Source organism: Saccostrea cucullata, unplaced genomic scaffold, assembly GCF_032062105.1.
Source record: "Saccostrea cucullata isolate Sc308-1 unplaced genomic scaffold, CSIRO_AGI_Scuc_v1 ctg708, whole genome shotgun sequence".
In the NCBI taxonomy this organism is placed as follows: domain Eukaryota; kingdom Metazoa; phylum Mollusca; class Bivalvia; order Ostreida; family Ostreidae; genus Saccostrea; species Saccostrea cuccullata.
In genome coordinates this window covers 187760-204325 of record NW_026927674.1, presented here as the reverse complement: position 1 = coordinate 204325, position 16566 = coordinate 187760, and the positions used below count along the sequence as shown (strand labels likewise).

At 36.7% G+C, this 16566-nt stretch overlaps 1 protein-coding gene across 12 annotated transcripts in view; it reads right to left on the bottom strand.

The window, feature by feature from the left end:
• LOC134275165 (unconventional myosin-Va-like) overlaps window positions 1-16566 on the bottom strand; it is a 58883-nt gene that overhangs the window by 27546 nt on the left and 14771 nt on the right. For 8 of the 12 annotated variants that reach the window (XM_062757404.1, XM_062757405.1, XM_062757410.1 and 5 more), the window contains 18 exons: window positions 16470-16551; window positions 16173-16313; window positions 15451-15660; window positions 15038-15178; window positions 14733-14762; window positions 8442-8539; window positions 7746-7832; window positions 7500-7611; window positions 6482-6514; window positions 4600-4811; window positions 4013-4127; window positions 3514-3705; window positions 2998-3087; window positions 2365-2589; window positions 1754-1847; window positions 1230-1495; window positions 882-965; window positions 466-630 (listed from right to left, as the gene is read on the bottom strand). In XM_062757404.1, the coding sequence (XP_062613388.1) occupies window positions 466-630; window positions 882-965; window positions 1230-1495; window positions 1754-1847; window positions 2365-2589; window positions 2998-3087; window positions 3514-3705; window positions 4013-4127; window positions 4600-4811; window positions 6482-6514; window positions 7500-7611; window positions 7746-7832; window positions 8442-8539; window positions 14733-14762; window positions 15038-15178; window positions 15451-15660; window positions 16173-16313; window positions 16470-16551 (2377 nt within the window). The remainder of the gene's footprint in view (window positions 1-465; window positions 631-881; window positions 966-1229; window positions 1496-1753; window positions 1848-2364; window positions 2590-2997; window positions 3088-3513; window positions 3706-4012; window positions 4128-4599; window positions 4812-6481; window positions 6515-7499; window positions 7612-7745; window positions 7833-8441; window positions 8540-14732; window positions 14763-15037; window positions 15179-15450; window positions 15661-16172; window positions 16314-16469; window positions 16552-16566) is intronic. The other 4 variants (XM_062757408.1, XM_062757416.1, XM_062757406.1 and 1 more) reach the window with 3 other exon arrangements.

Genomic DNA, 16566 nt, shown 5'->3' with positions numbered 1-16566 from the left:
GCACACTAGAAAGGATGAACAACATACAGTGTGAGGTCTGGTGATTGGCTGGGAGGAATTAATGCAGGACATTTGATTGGCTGGGAGGAATTGATGCTGGACATTTGATTGCCTGGGAGGAATTAATGCTGGACATTTGATTGGCTGGGAAGAGTAAATTCTGGGATTTTGATTGGCTGGGAAGAGTAAATTCTCTGAACTTGATTGGTCGGGAAGAGTGAATTCAGGGAATTAGCACGAGAGCTGCAGGATAAATGCAAAATCTCCCAAGACAGAGGTTTAAGCTGATGCTAAAAAATTAAAATCTTTTTCTCTCACAGAAAAGTTTTCATTTTTAACATTTTTACAGCCTATCAATACCTCAGAATACATCTGGGTTGGGAGAGAAATTGATCCTTCCCAGAACTTGTTGAAACACTTGATCCACTCCTTTGATTTCCTTGGTACTTTAATGTTAACACCTACCTTAAGAGCATCGAATGCTGAGTTTGAGATGACGGCGTCCGAGTTGCCTGTCTGTGGATGACCCTCATCCTCATACTGTCTCAGTCTCTCTTCCAGCTTTGTCTTCTGCTGCTCGATCTCCTTCATCTTGTTCTGTAGTCGCAGAATCAAACCTACATCAACATCCTACAAAAAAGTTTGATCCACCACTCATTACAAGGTAATTATACATTTTGAGTCCTAGATCCACCACTGAGACATATACTGAAAATTTCCTCTTTTTTAAGTAAATATGGTAATCCTTGTTAGACGTTTGCAATAGGATTCACTGGACTTCACAACAAGATCTCATTTTTCTGGATTTTGTTAATTCTCTCCAAGTATTACTTAATAATGAGCCTAGATTTTGTTTTCAATAAAACATCCAGTTGTCTTACCTTCATTTCTTTCTCCATGGCGCTTGCTGTGGGTACTGGAGGAGCCGGTGCTTTCTTCTTCTTCTTTGTTCCATAACCTTGGTCCTACAAGTCAAAAAAAAAAATCAACATCACAATTCCAAGTAATGTTACATCATTACAATTTTTTTAAATTTCAATATTTCTCTTAACATAAAAATAAAAAGCAAAATAAGGCACATTTCATGCTTGGGATTCTTAATCTTTACCAAGCATGTTCTTATGTTATTTTATACAACAGTTATGAATAATTAAAAGGAATTTAAACAAATTTGCCCTAACAAGAGTTATCTCCCTCAGCAGAGGAAAGACTAGCCTTAATTGTCTCACCTTGTCCTCTGGTCCCTCCTCTTCATACTTGACTTCGTCCGGCGACGCGGAGCTGGTGTACGACTCCAGACTGATGGCGCTGATGTCCGATGGCGTCCGTTTGTGGCCGTGCGGCGACGTCACCATCTGCATCTCCGACTGAAGATTCTCGAACCTCTGCTGGAGTCGGGCGTGCTCCTTAACGAGTCGCTGGTGGTGGCCACGCTCGGAGTCAAACTCAGCCTGGAGCTGTTGTGTGGCCTCCTCCAGTTTCCTCTTCAGCACATCTTAAATGATAAATAAAATCATGATGCAGAACCTTGATCCACTGAGACTTCTAATATATATCATCAAAAGAATTCTTGGATCCACCGAAACATATATATATCATCAAAAGAAATCTTGGATCCATTGAGACTTCTAATATATATCATCAAAAGAAATCTTGGATCCATTGAGACTTCTAATATATATCATCAAAAGAAATCTTGGATCCACCAAGACTTCTAAGATATATGATCATAAGAAATCTTGGATCCACCTACCGTCAGTGCTGGTTTCCTGTTGCTGTAGTTTAAGGTTGGCCTCCTCTAGCTCTTCCTTTAGTTTACATTTCTCCTCCGCCATCTTACTCAACACCTGTAATTAATTCATACAGGTAAACAATGCCAACTTAACACCTGTAATAAGGACACATAGGTAAGCAATGCTTCCTTAACAAGCAAAGATGAATATTGCTTAATAATTACATGTAAATGTAAGAAATTCAGGAATAGTCCTTTGTATACTCTTTCAAGTTGCTTAATTAGTTCTGTTCCTTTGTCTTGAGGACTTCCTTTTCCATTTCTTTCTTACGAGTACCTTTGTTTATTTTCTATTAATAACAATTTCTGTTTCTCTGTTCTTTGTATGTGTTCTTTCAAGAGTTCTTGATTATATGAGGACCTACCCATTCTCCCCCTTCTCTCTCTCTCTGTATCTTACCTGTGTGTGTTCCTTCATTCTCTCTCTGTCTCTCCTCTCTCTCTCTCTCCTTCTCTCTCCCTGTGTGTGTTCCTTCCTCCTTTACCTGTGTGTGTTATTTCACTCTGTTCTCTTTCTCTGTGATGAGGACCTGTTTCTCCTCCCTCCCCTTCTCTCTCTCTCTGTATCTTACCTGTGTGTGTTCCTTCACTAGCTCCTCCTTCTCGCTGATGAGGACCTGTTTCTCCTCCCTCTCTTTACTCAGCTCCTCTTGTAGGTCCTTGATCTGTTGTATCAGGTCCGTGATCTTGTTTGAGGATTTCTTAGCCTCCTCACTCGAGGACCTCAGTTTCTCCATCTCTGTTTTCAGTTGTTTGATGTACACTTCTTGTTCCTTTATTGTCATACCCTCCTTATTCTGTAACAAACGTACACCAAGATTTTAAATTTCTGACATTATACATGTAGAAATGACTCAGAGACTGATAATGCTTGTATTATTATCTGTCGGATGAGACTGTATAAATTGAGGTCCAGTGTCGCAGTAGGTGCTGGCACAAAAAAGATCCCTCCCTGCTCAACAGCCTTGAGTGCCGAGTATAGGAAAAAAATTGCAAATCTCCACCAGCAAGTGGTGGCATCTCCATACAAGTGAAAAATTCTTGAAAGGGACGTTAAAAAATATATATAACAACACAAAAATCTCAACACTAGCACAATAACTTGATTCAGATTTGCCCCATACAAAAAAATTTGGATTTGGATCCCGACCCCAATTTCAACATCCACCCCCTACTTTGGAAAACTTTTGGATCCCCTCCCTTACCTTGGCGTCCAGTTTCTGTTGTAGCTGTATGATCTTGTTCTCCAGACCCTTGTTAACATTCTTAATGTGTTCCACTGACTTAGCTTCAATCTACAATTAAGGAAATCAGTGTTAATCTGTTTTCTGTAAAACCAAAAAATAAAAAATAACCTACAAAGTGAAAGTAGCAATTAACTCATTTAAATCTCTTATCTAAAATCAAAGGATTTAGTGTAAGTCAGTTTACTACAAAAGTTCTCAATCATCTATTGATCCTAGGCATTAACTTCACTTTTAATATCTCAAATTTGAAATTCAGTTTTTTGATAGAACATCATCACATCTACTTGAAACAGTCAATATGATGATTACATCTGCTCGATCAAAATCCCAAACTGTCCCAATAATTACTGCTCCCTTCAAATTACTCTTGCTTCATGCTTAATGACTGCTCCCTAGGAATTACTCTTGCTTCATGCTAAATTAACACTCCCTAACATTTACTCTCGTAACGTGCTGACTTAACACCCTGCGTACCTTGAGTTGTTTAAGCTCCTTCTTGGCCCGTCGTCGTCGGAAGTGACTCTGGAGTAACACGATCCCCCGCATCACTCTCTTGTATCTTTTCCTGGCCAGCCAAGATCGTACGAGTTTCTGAATCGTGATCGCGCGATGCTCATGTAACTCCTTCTTAAACAGGATACGTCCAAAGAATCCTCTAATGGCTGACTACAAAGAGAAGCGTTAAAATAACTTAGTCACATTAATGACTACGTTAGATGAGGACACCATTTCTAAAGGTCCCATTTGGAAAACCAGAATCATATAATGGAGATGCTAAAGAATCTCTAAAGATTTCTATGGCAAAATTTTAATATGCTGCTAGGAAACTGAGACTGTTCCAATCTGACACTGCTGTCAGTGTCTTGGTAATAAATAATGAGTTTTCTTAAAGTTCTGTAGGGAAGATTTGATAAACGGGAAGGAACTGTGAATGAAAGAACGGATGAATAAATGAAAGAATGACCGGACTTACTTGTATAATAACGGTAGCTTTCCTGACTTTGATGTAATGTGACCTTGCTTTGTAACCCTTCCAGTGCTTTTGAATACGAGTGGCAGCAAATGTTTCCCGTAGAAATTTGGCATGTCTGAGAAAGAAATCAATTTGAAAATGAAATGTACCAATTAATCTGTTCTGGCTAAAAAATGTTACGAACTTTCATCAATTTCATAGTAATACATACAAGTATGATACAAATACTGTATACAGGAAAAATTTAGCCCCTTGTTTTATTTTTGCCCCTTTTGCCCAAACCTTGGTTGGGCAAATTTAAAAATGGGCCGCAATAGTTTTCAGGGGTGAAAAGGCAAAAATAACCCTCTAATACAGTATTTATTTGAAATATTCCCGGAGAAGAGAATTAGGGAGTGATTTACCAATTGACCTCCTAGCCAGCAAACTCCACCCATATCATGATATTTCATTAACTTTACTAATACAATAGCACTGTGTTTGGAATTAAAATTAAGCATTTTTTAATTTAATTGGCCTCCAAACTCATTTTCATCACTTACATTATCCTTCAAGCTAAATATTTAATATTCATTAATTTAACTGACCTCCTGGCCAGCAGGCCTCGCCCGTATTTCTGTAACAGGGTGATGGACTTGATGATTCGTTGATAGCGTCGCCGTGCCAACCAGCCCTTGACGTGTTTCTGGATCATGATTCCGCAGGCCTTCAGTTTATCAGAGCGTAACTTCTCCAGGTAAGCCACCTGACCTGCGCGGAAAAAAATCTTGGTTTTTCCAAATCGGTACTTGTCTGGATCCTGTGAAAAGGAAAGTGAAAGTAGAAAAAAGAAATTGGTGTAGTGTAGATTCTGAGGTTATTCTAAATTAAAAAAAAATTAACTAGCTTTTAAATGAAGGGGAAATTATCACAAAAAATGTCTTAGATATTAATCAAACATTCTCCATGGTATTCAAACCATGTAAACAATTTAAAATTCTCTTTTCAGGAGGGGTTTTTCACCCTTTTGAAAATTGCATAGCAACATTTATCAAACATTTACCAGACTGACATATAAATGGGCCATCATTCAATGTCAAATTTTGAAAGTTAAATGGAATATCTCTTTTCTTTATCTATATAAGTCCTACATGTACAGTTAGATTTCTGTATTTCCAGAGGACAATATTATGGTTAACTATGTAAATAATCCTTGTGAAGAAAAATATGTTAGTTTAAGGATGAATACAGAATTGTAGAATACAGTGGGGATAGGATCAAATAAGTACTGTAAATCACTTTTCATCTGCATGAACTTTAAAATTTCATGTAATTTACATGAGAAATTGAGCTAGCGAAAAAATCATTGTCATGTATATTAGTACATGTATTCCTAAAGATGATAAAGAGCAGTAACCACAATTTCTGAAATTAATGTCCATCTCACAATAATAAGGGATGTGTAGTGAAAACTTAGTGATCTACAGTAATTGTTAATCCACCTTTGCCTACTGAAAATATCAGCATGACCACTTTATAAACTCTAAACTGTCTTGATACCATTCCTCTGAGCATTAAGTAAATAAGTATAAGGTCTGTAAATAGAGATTATCTTGGAATACAGGGAGTATATGTTTGTATATATGATATATGACTTGTTTATAAGATTTGTAAATTTCAACACTTCCTGGACACCCCCCCCCCCCAGAGAATATTTTCTGTAGCTTACAAATGAACTTCTCACAAAATACTATCAAGCCTGGTACACATGTTACAATCAATTCCATGCAATATAATAAATTACTCTCCATACACATGCTGCAAATACTGTCAACATTTGCATTTCCTGTCATAACTGTACATTAGTTTAAACAAAGTTATTTACAACCCTAACATCAGCACAAGTCAAACTTACCGTATATACTCGCCTATAAGTCGGTCCGCCTATAAGTCGGTTGTATTTAATAAGCTTATATTTCAGAAGGACCGACCTCATTTAATACCATTGTTTTTATATCTCGCCTATAAGTCGGACACAGAGTTTTGGACCAGAGACTGACTCCCAAAAAACCGACTTATAGGCGAGTATATACGGTAGTCCTGGACTGTACAGAGAAAACATCAAGTACTCAGCATTCTATTGGTGAAAAATTTTCAAAGTTGCTACAAAGTTCTTAATACATTTCCCAACGACAGCCCAAAATTGTGGGGCTACCATTGGCTAGCTCTCATGCTATTTTAAAGAGAGAAAGAAAAAAATTCCAGAATAAATGCTGATAAATATTCATAACACAAACTAATAAATATTCATAATGCAGATTAATAAATATTCATAAAACATGTTAATGAATATTCATAATACAAACTAAATTAATAATAAATATGCATAATAGAGATTAAAGAATATTCAAAATACAAACTAATAACTGAATATTAAGTAATAGTATGAGTAGAACAGAGTTACATAACAGTGAAGGAACAGTATGATACCTCCAGACCTCTAGGTGTCTTCTTGACGTTACCCTGATAGATCAAGGCGAGCAGTGAACATCATAAGTTTATAAATACAGTACACAGTTCATATAATGACAGATCAGCTCATCTCAGTACATAATTCAGATCATCAGTATTGTATAAAGACGTGCATAATTGAATATCTTAAATGTCACCAATAAATGAAGGTCACATTGACAGATCTGGCAAATGGAGTTTGACAGGGTAATATTGTTTTGGTATAGAATTGAAGATCTATTACTCAAAGAAAATCATGTCCATGCAAAGAAAATATGTCTGTACAATATGGGCGGGTATGACTTCCCCAAGACAATGTAAGGACTTGTAACCACCAGAGAAGGACAATATTTACCGAGACCCAAGGCTGAGGTGTCTGTTGTTCTTTCTGATAAATAATGAATGGTAAGCTGAATGAGATGAAGTAAATAGCAAAAACAACTGATACCCCCCTCCTTCCCTTTCAAATCTAAATTTTCTATCAAGAATGACTCAGACATTTTAAGTTTAAGCATAGTTAAAGCATAAGAAGAACACCATTTAATTGATGTAAGGCTCCTCTTCAATACTTATTTGAAGATTCCAATCTCATGTCAGCATAATTCATAGAACTGCTGAATCCTCATAGTCTTGTAATAATCTTGGATATATGATGCTTAGGTCTCTAACTGTAATTTACTTGCAACCTAACACTCCCCCCCCCCCATCTCACTACAGTTGACTGTAAAATTACAATAAAGTATGCTTAGATCCTGGAACTCATGACAGTTATACTGACAGAATTTCTTATCTCTTCCTCATATGAGTAAATTTTGGATCAAAATTTTGTACTCATAGACAATTGAGTGAGTTTTTGGATCCCCCAGCTCATTACAGTATTATTAAGTGATAAAATTCTTGGATCCCCCTGCATTACAGTATTATTCAGTGAGAGAACTCTTAGATCCCCCAGCTCATTACACTATTAATGAGTTAGAGAATTCCTGGATCCCCCTACCTGTATGACTTTGGTGAGTACATTTTCACAGGTCTTCCTCTGGTCACTCCTGTTGATGTCCTTAGAGCCGGCCAGGACGCGGTATCTCTGGAAAAACTCCGGATAGGTCCATCTATAAATAGATAGCCAATCAGAATCCTTGAAAAATAGGTAATGGATACAAAAAGTGATGATAAATTACCTGGCTACCATTAAAGTTTGGAACAGTTACAGTAACTTTTATCTAATACAGATGTGAACAATAACCTGGAGGGATAACCCGCGGCACTGATTCTAATGGTTTCTAACACACCGCAAGCTCTCAGTTGTTCCACGGCTCGCTTTGGTTCAAATCTACAACAGGAAAAAAAAATTACAACTGTTACATTAACACAGCAGTAGATCAGTGACTCAAATCTCCCTTAATTTTGCGAAGCCCGTTATGCTAAAATTATCCCATGTTTCCCACTATTGTTGATGTCCCTGGCATACTCTCAAAACTAGACAGTGATTCCTTATATTTCCATTTCATTGTGCAATAAAATTGTAGATTTAAACTTTAAAAATGTAGACATAGACTTAAATCACACGAGGACTTCCATGCCAATTTCAATAGTCCTCGCCCACTGACGTCAAACACAAAGGCAGCCGCATGAGATTTACATGCATATTTGGCCTCCTTAGCGTCAGACACAGAGACAAATGCGCACGAGATTTGCATGCGTATTAGACCTCCTTAGCTGCTGACCTATCGACCTGCCTAATTTACATGCCGGCAGAATTATCAAGAATATACTCCCAAAACTTTCAAAGAGTTATCACAGAGAAAAAAAATTAGAAATGGAAATATTATATGATAGCTAGGACTTACATGAATGCTTCCTTTGTGTCGTTAGGTTTGATACATCGGATGTAGTTGGGTGTCGTGGCATTTAATGTTTATATACGAGAACTAAGACTTACATGAATGCTTCCTTTGTGTCGTTGGGTTTGATACACCGGATGTAGTGGGGTGTCGTGGCGTTTAATGTCTCCATCAGTTTGTGTAGTGATTCTCGGAACTGCAGTAAACAAAAGAAAGTCATTACAGTACCTGACCAAATACGGGGAAAATTCAAGACTCGCAATTCTTTTTAACAGGACTGTCTCAATATTCCGATCTCTTACTTGAATATGAAAAAAAATGTTCCATTTTATGGTCTGTCTTGCTTTCAGTTACCATAAAAGAAATATTAATATACATGTTATTTTGAATGTATTTGTAGATATCTATGTATTGTATTAATCAAAAGATGAGGATTTTTTTAAGAATACATTTTTGGAAAAGTTTAGATATTTTTTTTTAAATCATAGGGAGTACATTTTTATTATATTGTAATTTTGAGATACAATTAGGTTGTAATATATAAGGCTTAACCTAATCCCATACCGTGACCTACTTTTCTGACACATTTTGTTAGAAGTTCTTGTACTCAAGAAGTTCCGAATACTTATGACATAAATCAAAGTAAATCAAAGTAAAATTTTTCAGATTTGAATCAATTAAACCATTTTTTTTAAAAGTCAAACCATTTAAGCCATTAAATGAAAACTAAAATTAATATCTATGGTATATATATCCCTGATTTCAGATTTGAATCAATTAAACATTTTTTTTAAAAGTCAAACCATTTAAGCCATTAAATGAAAACTGAAATTAATATCTATGGTATATATATCCCTGTAGCTCCATATATTTGCTATATACTAAAACCGACCACCATAACTAATAAACTCTCTATTGGTTAAATTTCTGTAACTTAGCAACTGTTAGTAAACAAACAATCTTGGTTACAGGGAAAGCAGATCACACCCAAACACACATACTGTAGAAGTTAAACAAAGATTCTTATAGATAAATATAGTATATATAGCACCTATACTGACATATCATTTAAATCTGAATTTAAAATGATGGAGGGTAGGAATGTGGCCCAGTTAAAATACACTGTTTTCTATTTATATATAAGGCCAAAAATGTATCAAACAAAAGACTTTTTATATTCACACTATCCCTATTTTGTGTACAGGGTGTCCCAAAACATATGTTACACTTTTAAACCGTTGTAAAAATTTAATGCCTCAAGTTACATTAATAAAATTTAGAATGTATACTAAAATTATTATTAAGATTTTGTCAAGCATTCATTTTTTACAGTTTCCTTTTTAATCATCAATATTTTTTCTTTAGAATAACATAGGTCATTTTAAAACATGCTCCAAAATAGGTTCCTTGGAATTAACATTTTTTTACCAAGTTTTAAATGTAACATTCTAACAGTTTAGAGGTTTTTCATTATTTAAATTGGGTTTCATCAAACACTAGAAGTTCAGATTCTCTTTGACCACATTGTTTAAATGGAAGTAGGGTTTAACTGTCTGCTTAATGGCTGTGTGATGCGTACAGTGTGTGTGTCTGTCTGTGTCTGTGCTTGTCACTCTCGCTTTCAGCTCCACCCCTGGCTAGCAGTTCGCTGCGAAAGAGTTAGCAAAATATGTAAGTCTTCTCTGCCAGGTATAGCCTCTCCGCAGTTAGACCTATGTGGCCCAGATATGGGATCCTCCTCGAGGTAGCAGATGGAAATTGGGTACCTAAGCAGAACCACAGGGTCTTGGAGGAGAATGCACGGCATGCATGGCCCACCGGCGTGTGGATATGCCCTGATGCCTGCAATCCTAGTCCCCAGCTATGGGTCAAATAACATCACTGCCTTGTGAGAAGGCTTGGGAAAGTCAAAGGCTATGGAAGATAATCCAGACAGAAAATCCGTGTAGATGAGCACGAAAGCAAGGGAACGCAATCATCTAAGGGAAGGACAACCCTGAAAGAAAAACCACTGGCCCTCCGAGTCCAGGGGGTTATGCTTAGGGCCAGCAACCCTAACATGTCAAACAATGCAGCTACAGAAACCTTAACCAGAGAACAAAATGATGGAAGAAGGATTGAAACCACTCAGGATACTGATAGTATGACGGGTGAATCCCCCACCCTGATAGGAGATGTCCTTCGACCAAAAATAACACGTAGAGTGGGCTGCTGGAACGTGCGGACCCTCTACCAAACAGGAAAACTAGCACAAGTGGTGAGAGAAATTTACAAGATCGAGCTTCTTGGAGTAAGTGAAACTAGATGGACAGGCAAGGGATCAAAACAACTAGTGTCAGGACATCAAATACTTACTCTGGAAGAACTGATGAACATCATAGCAGAGGAGTAGCAATAATCACAACAAAAGAAGTTTATAGAAGTCTGTTAGAATGGAAGCCAGTGAATGAACGAATCATAACAGCAAGATTCAACTCAGCCTTTGCCAAACGTACAGTAGTGGTATGCTATGCACCAACAGATGATGCAGAAGACGACGAAAAAGTCTCCTTTTACGACAGCTTACAAGAAATAGTAGACAATACACCATCTCACGATGTCCTACTTATCTTGGGAGACTTAAATGCAAAAGTTGGGAAAAGCAATCAAGGAAGAGAAAGCATCATGGGTAAGCAAGGCTTAGGAGAATGTAACAGCAATGGAGAGAGACTGTGCACTTTCTGCCAAGAAAACAACTTGATAATTGGTGGAACTATATTTATGACAAAGATATCCATAAGACAACATGGAACTCCCCGAGATGGACATACGAAAAACCAAATTGATCATGTCATCATCAACAAAAGATGGAGAAGTAGCCTCCTGGATGTGGTTGCAAAGCAAGGAGCAGACGTGGGAAGTGACCACTCATTAGTACTGGCTAAAGTCAAGCTGAAGCTAAGGAAATCAAGGAAGAAAGATCAAAGACCGCCTCCTATTAACATCCAAAAGCTTAAAGATCCAAAAGTTATGAAATCTTTTCAATTGAAAGTGCAGAACAAGTTTGAGGCTCTTATGGAACACCCAGATGAAATTGATATAGAAACATTTAATGAGATACTCTTAGAAAATGCGCAACAAATACTTGGCCCAAGAAAGAGGAAAAAAGAGGAATGGATATCAGAGAACACATGGAAAATAGTAGAACAACGAAAAGAAAAGAAAAAGAAAATCCTGTCCACTAAATCAAAGAGACAAAAAGACCAGCTCCAAGCAGAATATCGAACTATAGACAAAGAAGTTAAGAAAAATGCAAGAGCAGACAGAAAGGCATACACTGAAAAACTAGCTATATGAAGCAGAACAAGCAGCTTCGAAACAAGATATGCAAACCCTCTATCGTATCACCAAAGCACTAGCAGGTAAATTTCAGACAGCAGATTTACCAGTAAAAGATAAAAGAGGGAATGTCTTATCCAAAGAAGAAGATATACAGAAACGATGGAAAGAACATTTTGAGGAAGTGTTCAATATAAATGATACAGGAAATGAGGTCCTGATAACACCAGCCATTAACATACTGGACATTAATACAGACCCACCCAGTATAGAAGAGGTAAAAAAGGCAATAAAGAGATTAAAAAATGGAAAGGCTGCTGGCATTGACCAGATAAATGCAGAGCTCCTCAAGGCCGAAGAATACTGGACACCTACCATCTTGACAAATATTCTACAGAACATCTGGGAATCAGAAGAGACACCAACCTTCTGGAGAACAGGCCTTATTGTAAAACTTCCAAAAAAAGGAGACCTTTCCAACTGCAACAACTATAGAGGGATAAGGCTGCTCTCGGTACTAGTATCCATGAAAGTGCAAAGCACAGTGATATTGAACAGAATCACAGGCATAGCAGACCCTCTACTGCGGAAAGAACAGGCAGGTTTTAGAAAGGGAAGATCATGTGTTGATCAGATATTCACTCTCAGACAAATATTAGAGCAGAGCAATGAATGGAACTCTCCACTTTACATCAACTTTATCGACTTTACAAAAGCTTTTGACAGTGTTAATCGCCTAGCCTTAGAAAAAATTCTCAGTCATTATGGGATCCCAGATAAAATTATCTCCATCATTAAGATGTTGTATACAGACCTAAATGCCAGAGTTATCTGTGGATCAAGCTTATCAGAGGAGTTCGAATTACAGACTGGAGTAAAACAAGGATGTCTGCTCTCTCCTCTTCTCTTTACATTCTGCATTGACTGGATTATGCGAGAAACCATCAAGAATAAGCGGACGGGAATTACTTGGGCCATGACAGAGATGTTAGAAGACCTGGATTTTGCAGACGACGTAGCACTGCTATCACACCGCCATCGTGACATGCAAGAAAAACAAAACAACTAGCAGAAACAGCAAGGAAGATTGGCCTTAATATCAACAACACCAAGACCAAGATCATGAAGGTCAATACTAAATCAGAGGAGCCCATCACCTTAAATAACGAAGAAATAGAAGAAGTCTCAGAATTTGTCTATCTAGGAAGCAAGATCACCACAGATGGGAACTCAGAGGTAGATGTACTAGCTCGAATTTCAAAAGCCACAGGAGCGTATGTTGCACTAAGAAACATCTGGAGGTCAGCAAAGATCAGCACAAACACCAAAATAAGGATCTTCAAGAGCAACGTGCTTGGGGTCCTCCTATATGGTGCTGAAGCATGGAAAGTTACTAAAACCATCTCAAACAAGCTAGATACCTTCCAGACACGCTGCCTTCGCAGAATACTGCGCATCTTCTGGCCAAATACCATCTCAAATGAGGAGCTATACAAAAAGACCAACACCACCCCTCTATCTCAAGTTATAAAGAGAAGAAAATGGCTGTGGATAGGGCATGTATGTAGAATGCACCCAACTTCCATCCCAAGGGTTGCTTTGAAATGGACACCACCTGGCAAGAGAAAGAGAGGAAGACCAAAAGAAACATGGAGAAGATCTGTAGAGAAAGAGATGGGAAAGAACCGCTGGACATGGGGACAGATACAGAAATGGACACAGGACAGGCCAGCATGGAAGTCTCTGGTGACGGCCTTATGTGCTATCCAGCACGAAGAGGATTAAGTAAGTTAAGTAAGGGTTTCACTGGAAAATGATGCATCTATTAAATTTTCAGAGTCTGGTTTAATTAAAATCCAATGGGCCAACTCTAAATAACTTCTAATTTCTGTCTCTTTCAAATGCTGCTTTACAATCTTCTTATGAGAAATCAGTTTTAAATCGAATTCGCGTATTGTATGAATGCTAGATTTACCAAAGGTGCTATCTTGTTCATACAGGACCCGTATAAGGGATTTCTTAAAGTAAAGTTTCAGTATAGTGATAACTCAATTAATGATATTAATGTTCTCTTTGGTACAGGCACTCCTTGGTCTTCTAAGACCAGAATTAAGTCATGTGTCAATTATGGTGCCTTTAACTTCAAACTTCCTCACAAATCTGTAAATTAGCATTCTGTTGGGCACTTTCATTAAAGGATGTTGTTTTCTCGTGGTTCTTATGAACTAAAGTAGCAGATTTACACCCATATTAAAGGTTTGACAATTTCTATCAGCTGTTCACATGAAGGTTCCATATTAAAAATATAATTACGTCATTTTGGACATCATAATTACCTGAATTTTTAACAGAATTTCATGTAAGTTTGTCAGATAAAATGTATGCTTATACACTAGAAGTTGACGAAATATCTCTGTGAATGCTTGTGGTTTGATAAAGTTATAGATGATTAAAAGTGTAACATATGTTTTGGGACACCCTGTATATGCATTATGATGAATTTCAATTACAATCTGTTAAAGTTCCTATTGAATGCAGTAATGACTACTTGTCGTGATTTTGTAATCATCAAATGAATACTTTGATTCAACAAAGTCTCTGTGTGAGTATCGGTACTTATCCAGCTACAATGTACTTCTACGCATATACATCTTTTTTTTTATTTGACAATATTTTTTTTTTTATGCTCATAAATCAAAGTGTATTGTTCAATGTTGTATCTATTTTTCCTCATCTAACTCACAAAATTAAACTTCAAAAGTCTTGGCACAAACAAATGAATGTCTGGTTAAGTTAAAGAGATTATTGGAAATAATGATTATGAGATTAATTCAAAAACTTGAATATACAACAAACACCGTTAATACAAAGGTGTAACATAATTCTGAGTTAAGAAAATCTGGCAAACTCAGGAACAAATATACCCAGTAAAAACGATACGTTTCGTTCCCGCCATCATGTGATACACAATAGCCTTGGAACTAGAATTAGTTTGGTTCCCCACTACACTGATACACATAAGCCAGAGAACCAGTTTAGTATGGTAACCAAGGTAACCACTACAACAATACCTGATCTCCCACTGTCGCTTTCTGTACTTGCTAAAAATCAACAACAATCAGTAGTGATGCGGATATCCTTATTATTCGTAAAATTAAAGTGGAGGATGTTACATCACAGCTTTGAATTCACATTAAGGAATATTTTCTTTGTTTCAAGCTCAAGTATAATTCTAAAGCTTCCATTAATTTAGCATTACAAAAACTGATTGACATGCATTATTATAGAATATGTAAAGTTTACTCTGATAAATACTCCTCACTTGAGTTGTTGTACTGAGTACGTGTGTACTCATTCTGAGTACGAGTGTACTGACCTGTGATCCCACTGTCTTTTTGTTTGAGCCCCGCCCCCCCTTTGGGGCTTGCCTGAGGGGATGAGTTGTCGCCGAGCCCGCTCGGGATTTCTTCTCATTAGGATCAACCTTCTCTTCAAACAACTCAGCTACAAGCTCAAACTACAAACATTCAATATGATATAGGAATATATGAGCTAAAACTACGAACATCATTAACTGTACAAGTATTTACATGTACATAATATATTTCACAGTATGTAAAGATATATACACAACATAAATTCTAGCTTCAGAAGATGATCCAGGTATGACTGAGGAAATCTTATTATTGGGGCATCTCAGTTTAATGCAAATTTGTCTGTATTTATCAAACAACAAATTTCTATTTCACATTTTCACATAAGAAGTAAACCAGTCAGATGTATACTGACCTCGCTGGCCCGGAGTATATTGATGTTTTCCTCCAGTACCGTGTCCCGGTTTTTCTCCAGGAATCCGTCGGCCTGATATTCGACACGGTCTGCGAAGTGGTTAATGATGAACGCTGACCGTGACATCCGAGGTTTCTCAAAGTGTTTGGCCTTCCCCAGGTGTTTATCATACAGCTTCTGACACCAGTTCTCATCCGAACCCTTAGGCATCTGGCAGGGAAATAAGAAATAACTCTTAATTTTAAACAATAAAACTCTTAATAACTGGACATGATAAATAAGTTCACAGCATACTTAGGTTATATAATCAGAACCAAATTTATACTATCAGTACTAAATTTAAATCACAGTTAAGCTTCAAGTGAAATGCCAGTGACCAATAAATTTGATTCATTCATTTATATCCATTCAGTTCACAATACATTTTAAATCCATTAGAAATGAAAAAATCACTTTGTTATAAATACGGTAACCTGTGTTTTACTGTTACGGTACTTACTTTATATCAGTACTCTAATATGAGTACTTAAAAGTACTTACTTTATATCAGTTTTTTTTTATATCAGTACTCAATTAAAAGGTACTTACTTTGTATCAGTACTTCATTTGTATCAGTTCTTTATATCAGTACTTATAAGTTCTTACTTTATATATTCAGCATTTATTGTATATCAGTACTTTTTATCTGTACTTTCTTTATATCAGTACTTCTAAGAACTTACTTTACACTCTTCGTCCAGGAGATCCAGAATTCCTAGTTTACTTTCAATCAGGTCAATACAAGGCTGGTTGTCATAGAAATCAATAAACGACCACTCAATGGCCTCTCTCACATACTCCTCTTGTTCTAGTTTAAATACGTGCTACAAATAGACCAAAACAATCTATAAATAGACCAAAACAATCTATAAATAGACCAAAATAATATATAAATAGACCAATGAAGTTAATAGGAAAATTAATTAATAAACCATTTACTTTTAAAACCTTAAAAGATACCAGCCATTAGAAAATCTCACCATATTAAATATCTGTTGTAACTTCTCATTAGCATAGTTGATACAAAACTGTTCAAAACTGTTAATTTCAAAAGTTTCAAACCTGAAATGGAATAGA